A 16,213-nucleotide genomic window follows, 5' to 3' on the forward strand; every position below is an offset into this window, starting at 1 on the left:
GTTAATTCTGAAAATTCATCTGAACATCAATAATAAAATATTGCATCTAAAACTAGGGTGGTGAAACTAATGAATTTTCGTAGTTTAAATTCAGAGACTTGGTTGTTACTTCCGTCTTGACCCTTCTTGGATCCAAGATACAGCTTTATCCTTTGCTTGTCCACCTTTTTGTTGCTACTCGCTTTACCTCCAGGCTCTTCAAGACTTATGTTCATGTGTACTTTTGCGTGCTGTTCCTGTCAGCCTTTCTCCTTGAATCTCTCACCACTCATACACTCATCCAACCACACTTTCCTCACTGTAAACTCTTCTCTCTCGCTCACCTTTGGATGACCTCCTCCATATCAGCTGCTCTGTTTCCGTAGTCTGAGTCATGCCACTGTTCATTTCCTCTTCTGTGTGTTCACTGAACTTTAGTGTTTGCAGGTTCTGCTACCACTTGCAGGCTCAGTGATCTGATCAGCTAACCCTGCTGCCTCTTGCATCCACTTCGCAGAAGCCCCTTGCAGCATCAGCACCTTGATCTCTACAAAGCTTTTCTCCTCCAACCTAAGGTGCTTCAACTTGAATCTTCAGCTACATTCTCCTGGCCACTCCCTTTCTGTCCAGGCTCTCCAACTCCTACACTAATTCTCCCACAAATGTGATGGTTTTGCAGGATTTTCATTCAGACGTGTGGCTTCACATGTAAGATAGTTTGTTTTCTTTGCAACACTCTACAGATAGAGCTGCTGTATGGGAGCAAGGGGTCCTCAGGTCCCCTCGCATCATACTGTTAGGAAAGATTTCGTAATTGTAGGTAATTTTCCTTCCATGTGGCAACCCCTAAACATTTTGCTGTTGTTTTTCACCTTGTTCTCGACTTTGCCAGAGAAGTGCAGCCTTCTGCCGCACTCCTCTGGGCTTTCGCTCCATTCTTACGGGGAAACTGACATGCCCTTAAGACAGTCAGTACCGGGAAACGCTGTTTTCCGTAGTTTCTTTTATCATGTTGCAGCTTTCGTGCAACATGACACAAGAGGGCACTGTAAGCTAAGTTACTGCTCTTTTGGGTCTCTAGCCTTCTACAGGCCCTAGATACTCTTTTAGGATTGTAACTGATCGGTGCAAGTGATTCACGGACAGGAATGGTGGCAGCGATCGTTTCTTGTGTTTTGAGCTCCTTTTGGCGTTTTAAGCGCGTTTCTCGCGCTTAGCCCAAAATGGTGGCCTGGCTCCCAAAATGGCCAGACCACGAGGCTCCTTTGTCCTGTCCGCTGACCGTCTTGCTCCCTTCACCTTCCCCAGGTCGAGCCGACCCGGGGCCTTCCTTATTTGGGCATGTACTTTCCCGCGAAACACGGATGCTTTCGCGGGATTCTACATGCCTGGTGTGTGCCTCCAGGATGTGGGCTGGGATGTCTGGTCCCAATACACATCCTGGGTGCCAGAGAGTCTAGGGTGATGTGAATGCCTGGGACCACCGTGGTCCGTGATAGGTCCACGTATGGTGTGAGTGTTGAGAGGATCTCCCATTGGGTCCCCTCCGTTTTGGCGCGAAGGGAACCGTGGATAAGAGGGGGCTGGAAACACCACTACCATGTCGATCTCCTGAGTTCTCACGAACGAAGGAATACAGGAGCCAAGTATCCTGCAACCAAGAGGCTGAACCGAGGAATCGCTGGTGACCCGCTGAAGGACTGCTCCTCTGCACTGCTGTTGCCTTATGAAACCCTTTTCACCTTTGATCGAACCAGAAGGCCTGTACTGGTACTTCGACCCTTGGAATAGCGGGGACAGCTATTCTCGGCATCTTCACCATCTCCTGCTAGTAAGCCTTCGGAAGCGTCTCTGGGCCATCCAGCCGACTGACCAGCCTACACAGGAGTCTTGCTCTGTAACCGCCGCCAGGTTGTGTAGTATTTCGAGTCCTTGCCACTCTCACACGATTCGTACACTTGGCGTTCCCAGTTCTGAAGTGAGTAGTGTACATTTGGCTCAGATACACACGGCCGCTCCGTTACCCTGCTGTGGTAACAAACTGTGCGGGTTCCTTCGTTTGGGATGTCTTTTACTCAACTCTGCTGCTGCAGACTCAACACGGCGACGAGACGTCCCCTGCTCTTCTGAACCTGCCAGCGCCTAAAACTGACGCGGAGACGCCTGGGTCTGCTTGCATCGGGGACCGGTGAGTAGCATAGCTAGGAACTGGTCGCCCTCCTGCAGGAGCCCATAACTTTCCCCCGCTGTGCCAAAACAGCACGCCCTTCCGTACTCGCGCTCTGCTTCTGCCCACAGTGGAGGCTGCGCTTGAGTCGCGGAACACTGTTCTTCTTCATTTGTGCACTAAACTGAACTGCCTGATTTCCCTCGAAGAGACTCCCCTTTTGCCCGTTGGCACCAGCGTGTGCAGGTACTTTTGAGCACAAGGCTCCACTCTTCGTAGGGCTTGGACTTCCTTTTAGTTAGGTGCCTCTGAAGGCGGACTGGGTCTAAGCATTTTCCTTCCCTTTTAGGTGGACTACACATTTCGTGCATCTAACGCTTGAGACTTGTTTGTATTTGTATATATATTGTATTGGTATGGTATGTGTTGGTTTACTAGAGTTGTATTGTGATTTCTCGCTACGGTCATTGTTTTAAAGGCCTTGGAATAAATGTGTATATATTTTTAATATAACACCTGTTTGGAGTAGTTTGTAAGTGTCCTTGCTTTGTGTGCTCATTGCGGGCTTTCAGTCACCCTCACCCCTCTTTAGACCTAGTCTTGACCGCCGCGATCGCTACCTTGATTGGTCTGGCTTGTCCAGAGGTTACCCTGTTCCAAGTAATTAGGTTGGCCTTCTGAACTTCTACGCCACCAGGACAGAGTTCAGAAATCCGTCTTAACACATACGCTCCTCGGTACCAAGGCTTGGACCACGTGCCTCCGGTAATGGGATTGCCCCTTGCCCTTATGTAAAGTTAACCACGGTTGACTGCTACATAGATGGGACTACTGAGCAAGACACGGGGCATCCATCTTTTGTGCCCCCTTTCGACTCCATCTTGGGTAAAACAGGCCTCGCTGCGATAGTACAGCAATGCTCAGCTCCCCTTCCACCGCAGCAGCCAAGGACAGAGACACACACAAGGCGCGCAGGCAGCTGGCTGGCCCCCACCCTTGCACTCCCCCTGCAAAGGAAAGCTCTGCGCTTCCATTCTCACGCAGTAGCTGGAGAAAGTTGCAACAATCAATATGCTACAGTTTTCTTCCTCTGAGATCACTGTTCGTCTGAGAACTGGCATGTGAACCAGGATGAGCTAAGCACTTTCTGCTCGATTCGTCCTCATAAACGTGCAAGCCACCCACCCCCATTAGAACAATTTATTGCCATCCTGACCCTGCACCCCCTCAAAGGTATTTCTTTCAAGTGCCAGACCCTCGCCTGTGCTGCGAAATCTACCCAATACACTCCTTACTAACCTTAAGCATTTTTACTACTATATATGCTTTTCTCCAGCATGGGGTCTGGCATGGATTCACATGCTCATGAATATTCCCCGTCGTCAGGCTGGGAATCCCCGGTAAAGAAAAAATCAGTATCAGTTTTGTTTCTGATCTGTCTTTCGTAGTAGTAACCAATCACTGATCTCTGCGTCATACTGACCACAGCCAATGACTGCCCTCTACCTAAGCCCCGCCTCTGGCAGCCATCTTCAGATTTTTACCGCACGTTCAAGTGTTGGGAGTCCTCTTGCTTAGGTCTCGAGCTTTTACTGCGTGTTTCGCGCTTTTTCAGGTGAATTTTCACATTTTTTCGGTCAATCGAGCCTCAAGCTCCACCGTTTCTACTCCCGTTAACGGCTACCCGTTACGGGATTTTCCTACGCCCCTCAAGGGTGAAGATTTCGTCGAATCAACTTCTTGGAGGATTCCAGAAGATTCGCGGCCTACTTCGAGATGGCCCAGGACGCGAGTTCGTCACCCGGACCCAAGCTGTTTCGCAGCTGCCCTGGTTGCGGGCTGCAGAATGTGTTTAAGGAAGACGAACGTTCGCGATGCCTCTACTGTCTTCATGGGGACAAGACTCATGTAGAGAAGGACTGCCAGTTCTGCAAGAACTTGTCAGAGCGGACCATGAGGGACCGTCGATCCCGTCTCGCCAGCTGGTTGGAGAAGGGCTCAACGGGTGAGAAGAAGAAGAAAGGGTCCGAGCGGGCTTCTAAGACCTGTGCGGGCACCCCGGCGACGGGGGCCCAACACCAGGCCAAGTGCTGCGAGTCCGCTGGCTCCGGGAGCGCCGAAAGGTCGGGCTCTTCGGTCGCCAGGCAGGGCGCGCCTTCCCCGGCACCGTCAACCACGAGTAAGCGCTCCGGTTCGGGGAAGAGGAAGTCCGAGACCCCGGGTAAGCTTCGGGGGAAGCCCCGCCCGATCTCGGAAGAGGGGGAGCGAGGCATCGCCCCTCCCCCTAAGGAGAAGGCCCGGGACGCACCTAAGGTGGTGAAGGCCCCTACCCAGCAGGCAAAGGCCTCTATCGAGGCGATCGCGTCGTCTCTGGCCAAGCCGGCAGAGACCCTGCCAGCAGAGACTGCCTCCGGGACTAGGGTTTCCCTGCCGCCAAGGAGGGAATCCTCTTTTCAGCCCATCGTCTTGGCCACCATGAATGAAGAAGCGAGGGGGGGGCACGGTAGCCTCCTCAAGCTCGGAGTCAGCCTCGGAGGAGGAACTGACCGAGGCCGTGAGGAACCTCGAAGTCCAATTCGAGAAGGTTTGATCCCGTAAGGAAGATCCTCGGGAGATAACCGAGGAAGACGACGACGACGATGGCGAGGAAGAGCAGCCTTCCCTTCCGGCACAGCCAGAACCTAGGCCTCAGGATAGCTCGGTGGCCATTTAGTCTGCGAACCAATCCTTATGCTCTGAGATAAGGACGAGATTCCCACGGCCCAGGCCGGAGGACCCGCAACCTGGCCCGTCGGGAAGTCCTCAGAATAAACGACGGAGGACCCAACCCTCTCCTCCACTCGTCCCCGTAAGGCCTACAGTTCCCTCCTCATCCTCCCACAAGTCGGGAGATGACGGTGCAATGGGCTCGACGACGGGTTCTGAGGGCGACGACGATGGAACGGTTCTCCCGTCGCGCGGGCCTAGCCGCCCGACGAGATTGGCTCATTCCACGCCATGATCGCCAGGGCGTCCGAATTGTTCCAGCTCTGCCCGGAGGAGCAGAAAAAGGAAGGTTTCCTCCATCAGCGCCGGGAGGCCAAGAGGAAGACTGTCATCGCGGTGCCTCTAATCGATGACATCTGGGAGGAGGGCCTGTCGGTTCTCAAGAACCCCTCCACGGCACCAGCCAAACGGGACCGGTACGAGAAGAAGTACCGGGTCCCCGAAACTGCTCCCCTGTGCCTCAGGGCCCAGCCAACGCCAGACTCGGACGTCTCGGCGGTGGCGAAGAAGAAAGCGGCGGGGTCAGGAGCCTTGACGTCAAATTCCCCGCCGGACGGCGAGGGAAAAAAGTTGGACGCCATGGGGCGGCGGGTCATTTCGCCGACGACGATCAAAGCGGCCAACGCCCTGGCGATCGTGGCCCGCTACGACAGGGAGCTCTGGTTTAAGCTGGCCCCCATATTGGACTTCCTACCGGACGACAGGTCCGAGGCCCTGGAAATACTTCAAGAAGGTGAGGTGGCGTCGGACCATGCCATAACGGTGGCAACCGATATTGCCGACACCGGGTTCCACCAGTAGGGCAACGGTGTTTGCCTACGACGACGGGGTTGGCTCCGGGCGACCGACTTCCGTCAGGACGTCCAGACGAGGGTGTTGGACATGCCGTTCGACGGCAGCAACTTGTTCGGGAAGGCGGTGGACGAATCCCTCCAAGCCATAAAGATGGACACGGAGACGGCCCGCGCCCTAGGAGCCCTTCAGCAACGACGGCCCTTTCGGAGCTCCGGAAGCAGACAGGGGGCCTCCAAGGGATCCAGCGGTGGCTCGTCGTCCTACCGCCAGGCGGCACGCTCCTCGTCTCAGGAGGCCTACAGGGGTCGCGGCAAGCAGGGAGCGCCTCGCCGCCGTCGGCAAGCTGGCCAGGGCGGCAAGGCCACCACCTCCAAGCAGGACTGAACCGGCCGTGGTCTCGGGCCCCCACCGAAGCACCCCGGTGGGAGGCCGGCTGACGAAGTTCGTCAGCGTGTGGAAGTCCATCTCCACTGACCGTTGGGTGCTGGATACCCTGGCAAGAGGACACTCTATCGAATTCCTGAAGAAGTGCCCTTACTTTCCACCTGTGGCCAGGAAGGAAAATCACGTCCCGCAACTGCTGTTGAAAGTACGGGCGATGCTCAGGAAAGGCACCATCGAGCTTGTCCCGAAGAGGCTCTGGGGCTCCGGGGTGTACTCAAGGTACTTCCTCGTCAGGAAGAAGATGGGCGGCTGGCGCCCAGTCCTGGACCTTCGTCGTTTGAACAAATACATCAGGTCACAAAAGTTCAGGATGGTCACCCTCCAGCACGTACTGGGACAGCTGGAGGAAGGCGACTTTCTATCGTCGTTGGACCTGGAGGATGCATACTTCCACGTTCCCATCCTCAAAAGTCACCGAAAGTTCCTCAGGTTCGTTGTCAGGGACGCCACTACCAATTCAGAGCACTGCCGTTCGGATTGAAGTCGGCCCCCAGGGTCTTTACCAAGTGCCTAGCACCTGTGGCGGCGCGGCTGCGCCTGCAGGGGATTCACGTCTACCCCTACCTGGACGACTGGCTCATCCGCTCAAGGACGAGGGAACTCGCCGTCGAACACACTGCGAGGACCGTCCAGCTGCTCACAGACCTGGGATTCGCCATAAACTACCCAAAGTCCCACCTGGTGCCGTCGCAGGTGGCCCTGTTTCTGGGAGCGAAGCTCGATACAGTGAGGCGCCTGGCGGCACCGTCGGAAGAATTTCTCGACGCCCGTTGGATGCAGGCGACGGGCACCTTCGAAGACAGGGTCCCCCTCAAAGAGGTGTTCTGGCGGGCGATTCAGTGGTGGGGCGTTCGAGCGCACCTCACGGCGGGCAAGGACTTTCAGACGCCGGCGTACCAGGAGACGGTGACGACGGACGCCTCCCTGGAAGGTTGGGGCGCCCACACCAGAGATCTCCACGCAAGAGGTCTCCGGCTCCCGGAGGAGAGGCTCCTGCACATCAACGTCCTGGAACTCCGAGCCGTGTTCTGGGCTCTCAAATCGTTCCTCCCATCGCTCAAGGGCAAGGTGGTGCGGATCTTCACGGACAACACCACGACAATGTTTTACATACGGAAGCAGGGAGGCACCAGATCCCCAGCCCTATCGAAGGAGGCACAGGATCTGTGGCACTGGGCGGTCGCCCAGGGGATGTTCCTGGTTCCCTTCCACCTGGCAGGAGAAAGAAACACCATCGCCGACTCGCTCAGCAGGGAGCTGCACGCGTGTCACGAGTGGGAACTGCGCCAGGATCAGGTGGATCAACTCTTCCGACGATGGGGCAAACCCCAAATTGACCTGTTCGCAACAGCGACGAACTCGAAGTGCAAGAGGTTCGCCAGCAGGTTTCCCCAGCCGAGAAGCATGGGCGATGCGTTCTCGTTCCCCTGGGACGGCCTATACCTGTATGCGTTCCCTCCGTTGCCGTTGCTGCTTCGACTCATCAACCAGCTCAAGAGGTCCCGGTGCAGGATGATCCTCGTCGCACCGGCGTGGCCGAGGCAGATCTGGTTTCCAGACCTTCTGGACTTGTCAACGTCCCCTCCCATCAAGCTGTCGGCGGACGCGGACCTTCTCTCCAGAGATGGAGGCGCCATCTTCCACCACGACCCGGCGTCGCTGAACCTGCAGGCTTGGCTCCTGCAGCGCTAGAGTTTGGAGGCTTCGATATACCGGCCGATTGCAGAGAGGTTCTTGCAAAGACCAGGGCGTCCTCGACTCTCAAATGCTACGGTCATAAGTGGAAGAGGTTCTCTATCTGGTGCCGAGCACAGAAGATCAACCCCCTACGGATTACGGCCCCTCAAGTGCTGCCGTACCTGCTATCGCTGGCAAAGGCTGGGCTGGCCCATGCCTCCATTAAGATTAATCTGGCGGCGATCTCCAGATATACCAGAACCACAGGACGGACGTCCCTGTGTTCCCATCGACTGGTAAGAGTTTATGAAAGGACTGTTCCGGTCGTTCCCGCCGGTGAAGGCCCCGGCCCCGGCGTGGGAACTTAACGTGGTGCTGACCAGGCTCATGGGGCCCCCATTCGAGCCGATGCACTCCGCACCGATGAAATTTGTGTCGTGGAAGACTGCATTCCTGGTGGCCATTACCTCCGCACGACGAGTGGGAGAGATCCAGGCCCTATCCTGCAAAGCACCGTACTTGACTTTCCATGCCTCGAAGGTGGTGCTTAGGACGCACCCCTCCTTTATGCCCAAGGTGCCGTCGGACTTCCATTTTAACGAGCCCCTCGTGTTACCTGTTTTCTTCCCGTCTCCTTCATCGCCGGCCGAGAGGACATTGCACTCGCTGGATGTGGCTAGAGAGCTGAAGTTCTACGTGGACCGCACAAAGAGTTTTCGGAGGACATCACAGCTGTTTGTGAACTTTGGACCTGTGAATCAAGGGAAGGCTCTCTCGAAGTCTATTTCCAGATGGCTCTCCGGCTGCATCATGCACTGCCACCGGTTGGCTAACCGACCGCTGCCAGGCCGTCCGAGAGCCCATTCGACCAGAGCGATCGCTGCTACTACGGCGTTCTTATCTGGTGTGCCCCTGCTGGACATCTGCAGGGCTGCTACGTGGAGGTAGACGCACACCTTCACGAGATTCTACTGCGTCGATCGGGATTCCAGGGAGGAGTCCAGGGTCGGCCAAGCAGTGCTGCGCAACCTGTTCTCTTAAGGTGAGCCTGGTGAGGAGGTAAGAGATGCTTAATGTTGAGTTTTTGTATTGCTTAATGTGGAGCCTTTCGCCACCCCCCCGTGGTTGTGCATGTGTGTACTGCTATTTATTCTTATATTCATGAGCATGTGAATCCATGCCAGACCCCATGCTGGAGAAGGAACAAGTTACTTACCTGTAACTGTTGTTCTCCAGCATGGGTCTGGCATGGATTCACATGTGAACCCTCCCGCCTACCCCTCTGCGGCTCTTCACTTGGTCATACTGCCACTTCACGTGCTACCAAATCTGAAGATGGCTGCCAGAGGCGGGGCTTAGGTAGAGGGCAGTCATTGGCTGTGGTCAGTATGACGCAGAGATTAGTTACTACTACGAAAGACAGATCAGAAACGAAACTGATACTGATTTTTTCTTTACCGAGGATTCCCAGCCTGACGACGGGGAATATTCATGAGCATGTGAATCCATGCCAGACCCATGATGGAGAACAACAGTTACAGGTAAGTAACTTGTTCCTTACTTGCACTAATGAGTTTGAAACCTAGGAAAAAATGCGAAACACAGCCTGATTCTTCTACATGCACAATAAGGTCGAGGCCTTCAATTAAAGCCACGAAAGACCCAATTTTACTGACAATAATCATTGTGTGTGACTTATGTAGTAATGTGACAAGTAGCATAAAATGTTTTAAATAATTTGTTATTTAGTGTGTAACATATTAGCTTAGGTAGTGACCACATTGACCGGACCCTAACCAGCATGGAGCACAAGATGTTTGACGTCCGTCAGCTACTCAGCCAACCAGGAGGAAGAGATGCTACCCACACCTACAGCACCACACTGTCTGGTCAATCGGGTCCATTTAGCATTTTTTGTTAGAGTTACTTTAACTAATATAAATACAAGTATGATGTAATGAGATTTGGGAGAGTTTTTGGGTTATTTCCTAGCTGGAGAAATAAACCATCCTTTGAACTCTTGCAGCCGGGTCTCAGTGCCTCTTTCCCCGACAAGGGGTTGTGTCTGCTATTTTACTTTTTCTCTCACACGTAGTAAGCCGGGCAAAGGCACCTACACTGCATCTCCATATTCTGTTTGTCTTTGCGCTCTTGGACGTCTTCTAGGACACCCGCCTCATACCTTTGTCCAAAGAGTGACCAGGCCACCTATAACTACGGTATTAGTAGGTTACCTACATTATGGTGGTAAAAAATGCATTGATGCTTACAGCCTCTGATATACTGAGATCATTTGTGTACAACTAAATCCTGTCCTCTGAACCATTCGTTTATTGTAAGGAATGTTTACATATTGGAGACATGAGCTGTTTTTTTCCTGCACAGAATTCATTTTGAGCAACCTGGATAGATGTTTCATGGGAATTTTGTTATTCAAAGCATTGAAATTGTCTTATCTGGTGTTGTTGACTGCACTTACAATGGTGGCCGAGCATCAAGAGGATGTTCCCAGAGATATTCCCAGAGTATGCCACAGTGGAAGTTGAAACTCCTTATGATTGCCCCCTGTCCCCCATCAGTTCAGTAGGGCTCCATTTGTTCACTTTTCTAGTGGAGCTATTCCCATGTTGAGCAATGCTTCTCTACTTTTCCCGTTGAAACAAACTTTGTTTTCCAACATTGAGTTATAAATGGCTGCAATTCTTCCACATTTGAATCCTCTTAAGCACATCTGGAATGGATTGATTGCAGAGCGATCCCAGGACACCTGTTATATAAATTGGTGTTGTAAACATTGGCTCTCTTTATACATTAACCAACCAGCACCAGTGAAAGCAGGGATCCCTGATGAGCAACCTACTCTCACTGTCTGAGATCGCCATGACCAGAAATCTAAGAGTCACCCATTGGCTTATTTTATTTCAGCTACCCTCCTCAGCAGGATTGAGTGGTCCACAGTATCAAACATAGCAGACCAGTCCAAAAAGACCAGCATTCCCTTAATGTACTCTGTAGTACATTAGCCCATCACATATGCTCACTAATCCTGCCATGGTCCCATGACAGGGTTAAAATCCCAACGTTAAAGTCCTCAAAGTCCTTTTCCCCCTGAAATAAATGCAGCTGTGTCTTTGCCACAAAGCTGTGGATGGTAGGATGCACAGAGAAAAGATAGAACTGTAAGGGTGAGCAGATAATGTACAGTATATCCCACTGTAGGTGGCCTTTCATTGATAGTGAGGAGTCCAGTTGGGTACCTTCTTTCTATGAATGGAGATGTATTACTTATGGATTCATTATTTTGTGACAATGGGTCAATCAGCGAGTTCCTTATCTCGCGGCTGGTTTACATTCTTGCCCACATTCTACAGATTCCTTTTTGCATGAAACCCAGCTCAACTCCTCTGATTTTGAGTTAAGTTTTGTCTTGTCTGTATTATAGTTTAAAATGTGTCCACGATTTGTAACTTCTATTTCTTTGTTAATTTAGCAATCCTGCTGTAGACCTTCCTTAGCAGAACTGATGACGCGGACATCTCTTGACCTGGAGCTGGATCTCCAGGCATCCAGAACTAAACAGACTCAGTTGAACGAGGAGATAAATGCTCTGAGAGAGCTGAAGCAACGTCTGGAGGACGTGCAACTCAGGGGGCACATTGAATTACCACAATGGGTCCTTCGAGAGGAACGTTTCCGTAATCTGCTTAAGGAGGCAGAGCGGCAGGTATGTGGTGCTTATTTTTCATATGTCATATCTGGTATTCTTGTTAAATCAATGTCTCCCACTGCCTAACTTGTAATTAAATTGTCCCAATTAAATGTTTCCACCCTGCCCATCGCATTCTAGTTTTCACAATCCCTTCTAACTCGGACCTCCGACGCCATACTGCTTACTTAACACTTCTTTGAGATGTTGCTACTACAATACATTTTCTCTGTGAAGTGCTTTTTTTCTTCTTGGAGGTTGGCCCATTTTATATAAACAGCCTAAAATTCAAAATGAAGTGAAATTTTGTTTTCATTTTTGTCAATTTTGTTCTATTTTTTTGGACATACAGTAAATGCAAAGTTACTGCAAGAAAGTATTATTCTTGGTTCCAGTGGGTCTGTGTGATGAGCCACTGAAGAGTGAGGTCATACCAAGAACATAGACCCATTTAAAATCAGTGTCAACAAATATATACAACATACCTTTAGGCGGATAACATATCAGTATCAGAGATCAAAAGCCCCAAGGGGAGATGAATAAAAGTACTCATGATGCATCTAGACACAAATTCCATTCCTACCTTTTTAAAAACGCACATGGGATGGAGTTCTAAAAATTATTACATCCAATAATCTACACAGACTTATGAGACCAGGATTTTTTGCTAAAGTGAAAAAATACTTTAGTGGATCTACGTTTGGGAGAATTTTCAGTGTTTGTGCTAATTCCCTTTAACATTAGAGACCCTCAGCTCTTTTGCTAGAATCTAGGATCTTTTTGATTTTTAACCTCGAGTGAGTGGTACTTTTTGCTACTCACATGTGTTTTTCTCGAACTAGGATTGTTTTACTGTTTAATGGAGTCTGGTTAACTCCATAGGCATCTGCTTTTTACATAGTGACACAGAGCACCCTCTGTGCAGTGCCACTGAGAAGACCCTTTGACATCTCTTAATTTCTAAATACATGCATAGCTCTCAACCATTTCTGTTGCAAAGGCGGGTGGAATCACCCGATTTTGTTTTTGGCGGGTGAGACGCCCATTGAAATGAATGGGCGTGCAGGAGGCTTGGCGGGTGAGTCAGCCCTTTACAAGGCGGGTAACACCCGCCAAAAGCGTGTGAGTTGAGAGCTATGTACATGTTCTTTTGTGAACTACAGTTCCCAAGAATAGTGAGAACATTTATCTTACTTATCTTTCTTTTTGTGGGTCCAGCACACACCACCCTATGCCCGGTGCTGCGGTGTTACATAGTAACTCCTTATCCCACTTGTCATGTAACTTTTTGTTCTACTAATTTACCTGAATGGCTGGTGGAAGTGGTTACTTTTTGCTACCTGTTGTGCAGGGTATTCGCAGGTGGATTTCTCCGCTGCAGTAAAGCACCCATGGGTGACCATTTTTCCAAAATGGCCCCTGCCTTCTTTTGTGCCATTTCTTGTTTTAGTTCCTTCGGGGTGTTTACTTTGTTGTTTAAACTAGGTTTGAGTCAGTTGTATGTTTTTGCCTTTGGCCCTGAAGCCCGCCCAGGCTCCAGTGTGCCTGGGAAGGCAGGAAGTGAGGGAGGAGCCCGAAACTTCACTGGCCTTTGTTTGTGGGCATGCCTGGCTGAACCCAGTTCCAACTTGGCAGGTGGCTGTCTTAGAGAACGACCCCCATGTGATTGACAGCTGTAGGGTTCTGAATGAATAGGATTTCACATAACATGTGAGCCTTTGGGACTACAGGCATAGTCGACCACTGGAACATCATATCCGATGGAGAGGACACGCAGAGATGCCAGCAGTACCTTCGAGGACCACAAAAGCATCAGTGAAGCCTGGCAGCTGTGCTAACCCTGTTTTTGTTTCAACAGGGAAGATCCGTGTAGGACGACTTCCTCCCTTGGGGTGGTGGGACCAACTAGCCTCGAGATCTTCTTCATTTTGGCACATCCGCTGACTTGCTGTGACTTTCCTAGGCTGCAGAATACCAATGTCTGAGGATCCCTGACCATTATCGAGTGCATCGTCTTGCAGAGATCAAATCCGGCTAAAACTTTGTGGGCTCCTTCGAGGACCTCCAGAAGCAGGAATTCTTTGTCCAGAGTCCCTTCACCAGAGTCCAGGACCAGGGGACTGAGGAAATTCCAACTGGAGCTGTTAGTTGGCGCTAAGAAAAAGGCACCAAAACCACTTGTAGAGGCCTTCCAGCTTGTGCTCCATCAAGTGGGCTCCCCTTGAGTTCCTGTAATTTTTTTTTTTTTTCAAAGAACTCCTGTCTGTTTAATATCATTTTTCTAAGAAAAGCTGCATCAGAACTGGAACTGTCCCATTGCATTTGGCTGTCCTGGGTTCCTAAAGGCTCCTCTTCTGAATCCTATTGCTTTTGGCAGTGCTTGTTCCCTCACAGGTTTTAATTGTTAACACTATTATTGCTAGGATAAGACTGCCTACATCTCTCAAAGAGAAACTAACTATTGTACCAGTTGAAAGTGTGTTCTACTTTAACTCTAACCATTTTCCCTCCTCAACCTAATTTTGTAATGGTGAACAAAAATAAGTGTTAATACTGACCTTGATTGACGTCACTCCATGTGCTGGGACAGGTTTAGGATAGAAAATATTTACTCACCTGCATTATTGGTTCTTATTTGAATGAATTTGATCTTCCACTGAATGTTATTATTAGTTGTTGCTTTTTAAAGAATGCTTAATTTGCCTTGTGTGTGTATGTATATATATATATCTATATATATCTATATATCTAAGTGTGTAAGTATTTACTTGATGTTGTGTTTGATTTCTTTGTGCTACTTTCAGCTTACATTACCCCTCCTAAAATGAGCCTGGCTGCTCAGTCGCTCTACCAACTTGTGTAGTACAGGCCTATATTAAGAATTGGGTCTGCCTAATACCAAGAGTTAAGTCTTGTGAAGTCCCACACCAGTTGGACTTAATAAAATATGACCCAACAACCAAGCATGCATGTTCAGCAGTGATTTCACCTGGCTTAAAATGTTTGCTTCACCTGCCAGTCATTTACTCTGTGTAGGCTGGAGTGGACCTTTTTCGCACAGCTTGTGGACCTTTGCGCGATTTCATCTTCGGTCCGTTTTTTGCCATCTACTTATGATACATACTACTAAGTTGACACTTTGCTAGTTGGGCTCCCAGCAACACACCTGCTCAGACCAACCACACACTGCTTGAAATGCCTGCACCTGGACCACTTTTTGGGATTGTGCTCTACATGTTAGCCCCTTGGGCTTGTTCTGCATATCTACAGGGCTGAGAGAAGATCGTCAAGACCAAAATGTCCACAGGAAGTAAAATGCACCTTTTCTACTCACAGTACCCTGACTGGCAATGTGTTCCTCCATGCTTTCCATTCCACAAAGGACCTAAGTGTTCCTTCAGTGGTGGAGCCACCACACCACTAGTGGCAAGCCCTATGCTCCTCCTTCAGGGGCTATATCCCCGAAATATCAGGCTGAGGGTCCCAGTGTGCCTTATACTATAGATTCCTCTAAGGTTGTTCTTAGGTTCTCTAAGGTGAGAATGGTAAAGCCAAAATCTAAGACTCACTTATAGGTTGGTTTTCCATTTGTATCAGCGTTCATCCTTAGGCTTACTTCACCAAAAACCGAGAACTCAGAAGGTGTGCTCTTCGGGGCTTGCCAGTACTCTGGCTAGACTCAGCTCAGAACCTGCAACCTACTATTTTCACACACAGGCATTGAACATATGGAAAATGGGGGCACTACTAGCAGTTCACATGTGGCTGCACTATCTGATCTTACTGAGCCATGTTCCTTCCCCAATATACTAGAAGGTCCCTTAGGACCAGGCCTATTCATACTACTTTCAGGACCAGTGGGCCGGTCAACTCCCATGCTCCATGAAGTGGCAGACTCTCGTTACCATCTCCTTTCAGGCAGGCTGCTGTCATTGCCATATTTCGTTCCCAGAGTGGATTAGGCAGTTTTTATGAGTGTTGGCCACCCCACTCCCTCTTCTATACCACAGTACTGGGAGCCTTGTGAAACCCCCTCTTGTCTCCATCCCCGTTTGTCATGCACATGTGCCAGCTACTCATTGGAACATGCCAGTATTCGTGACTAACCATCTCCGACCAGGCTCCTCTCATTGAGGTGGCAAATACAGTTTGTTTCCTCAGATCACGTCCCCAACCCCATAACGTTCAATCATGAAAGTAGCATCCGGGAAACATAAAATCCTCCTTAAAGCACTTGTGAAAGATGTTACAGAGAACAGGAATCTGTAAGATATATTTTGGGATTGTATCCATTACTTTGTGGTATTTGGTATTTTTGGTAAACTTGGGGTATTTTTAAAGTGGTAAGACTGTTTTTAGAATACTGCCTAATAATTATCTGTACCAGGGTCTCTAACAACAAGTACTGGACGTAATACACTCTGGATAGATGGCTGGTATGTCCCTTTTGGCTGTGTTTCAACAAATGTAAAGCATGCAATTGAAATACTGCACATTCATTCAGTCTCTCTAGATAAACCGCACACTACGGCTACTTTACTTTGAGATATTTCTTACCACACGCCTGCATCTCCCCAAGTATGTCAAATAAAAGGGACTGAATACGGAATCAATATAATGAGACTATATTACTTTTTAAATTTGTTCTTTATCATAAAATAGAATTATACAAGTTACAC

At 49.9% G+C, this 16,213-nt stretch overlaps 1 protein-coding gene across 1 annotated transcript in view; it reads left to right on the forward strand.

The window, feature by feature from the left end:
• Positions 1–16,213, forward strand: part of WWC3 (WWC family member 3) — a gene marked incomplete at its 5' end in the record, with an annotated part of 1,141,234 nt that overhangs the window by 1,086,494 nt on the left and 38,527 nt on the right. Inside the window, one exon of the mRNA XM_069639076.1 lies at positions 11,319–11,552. Coding sequence (XP_069495177.1) covers positions 11,319–11,552 — 234 coding nt within the window. The remainder of the gene's footprint in view (positions 1–11,318; positions 11,553–16,213) is intronic.

Source organism: Ambystoma mexicanum, chromosome 7q (genome assembly GCF_040938575.1).
Source record: "Ambystoma mexicanum isolate Mex_15411 chromosome 7q, UKY_AmexF1_1, whole genome shotgun sequence".
In the NCBI taxonomy this organism is placed as follows: Eukaryota; Metazoa; Chordata; class Amphibia; order Caudata; family Ambystomatidae; genus Ambystoma; species Ambystoma mexicanum.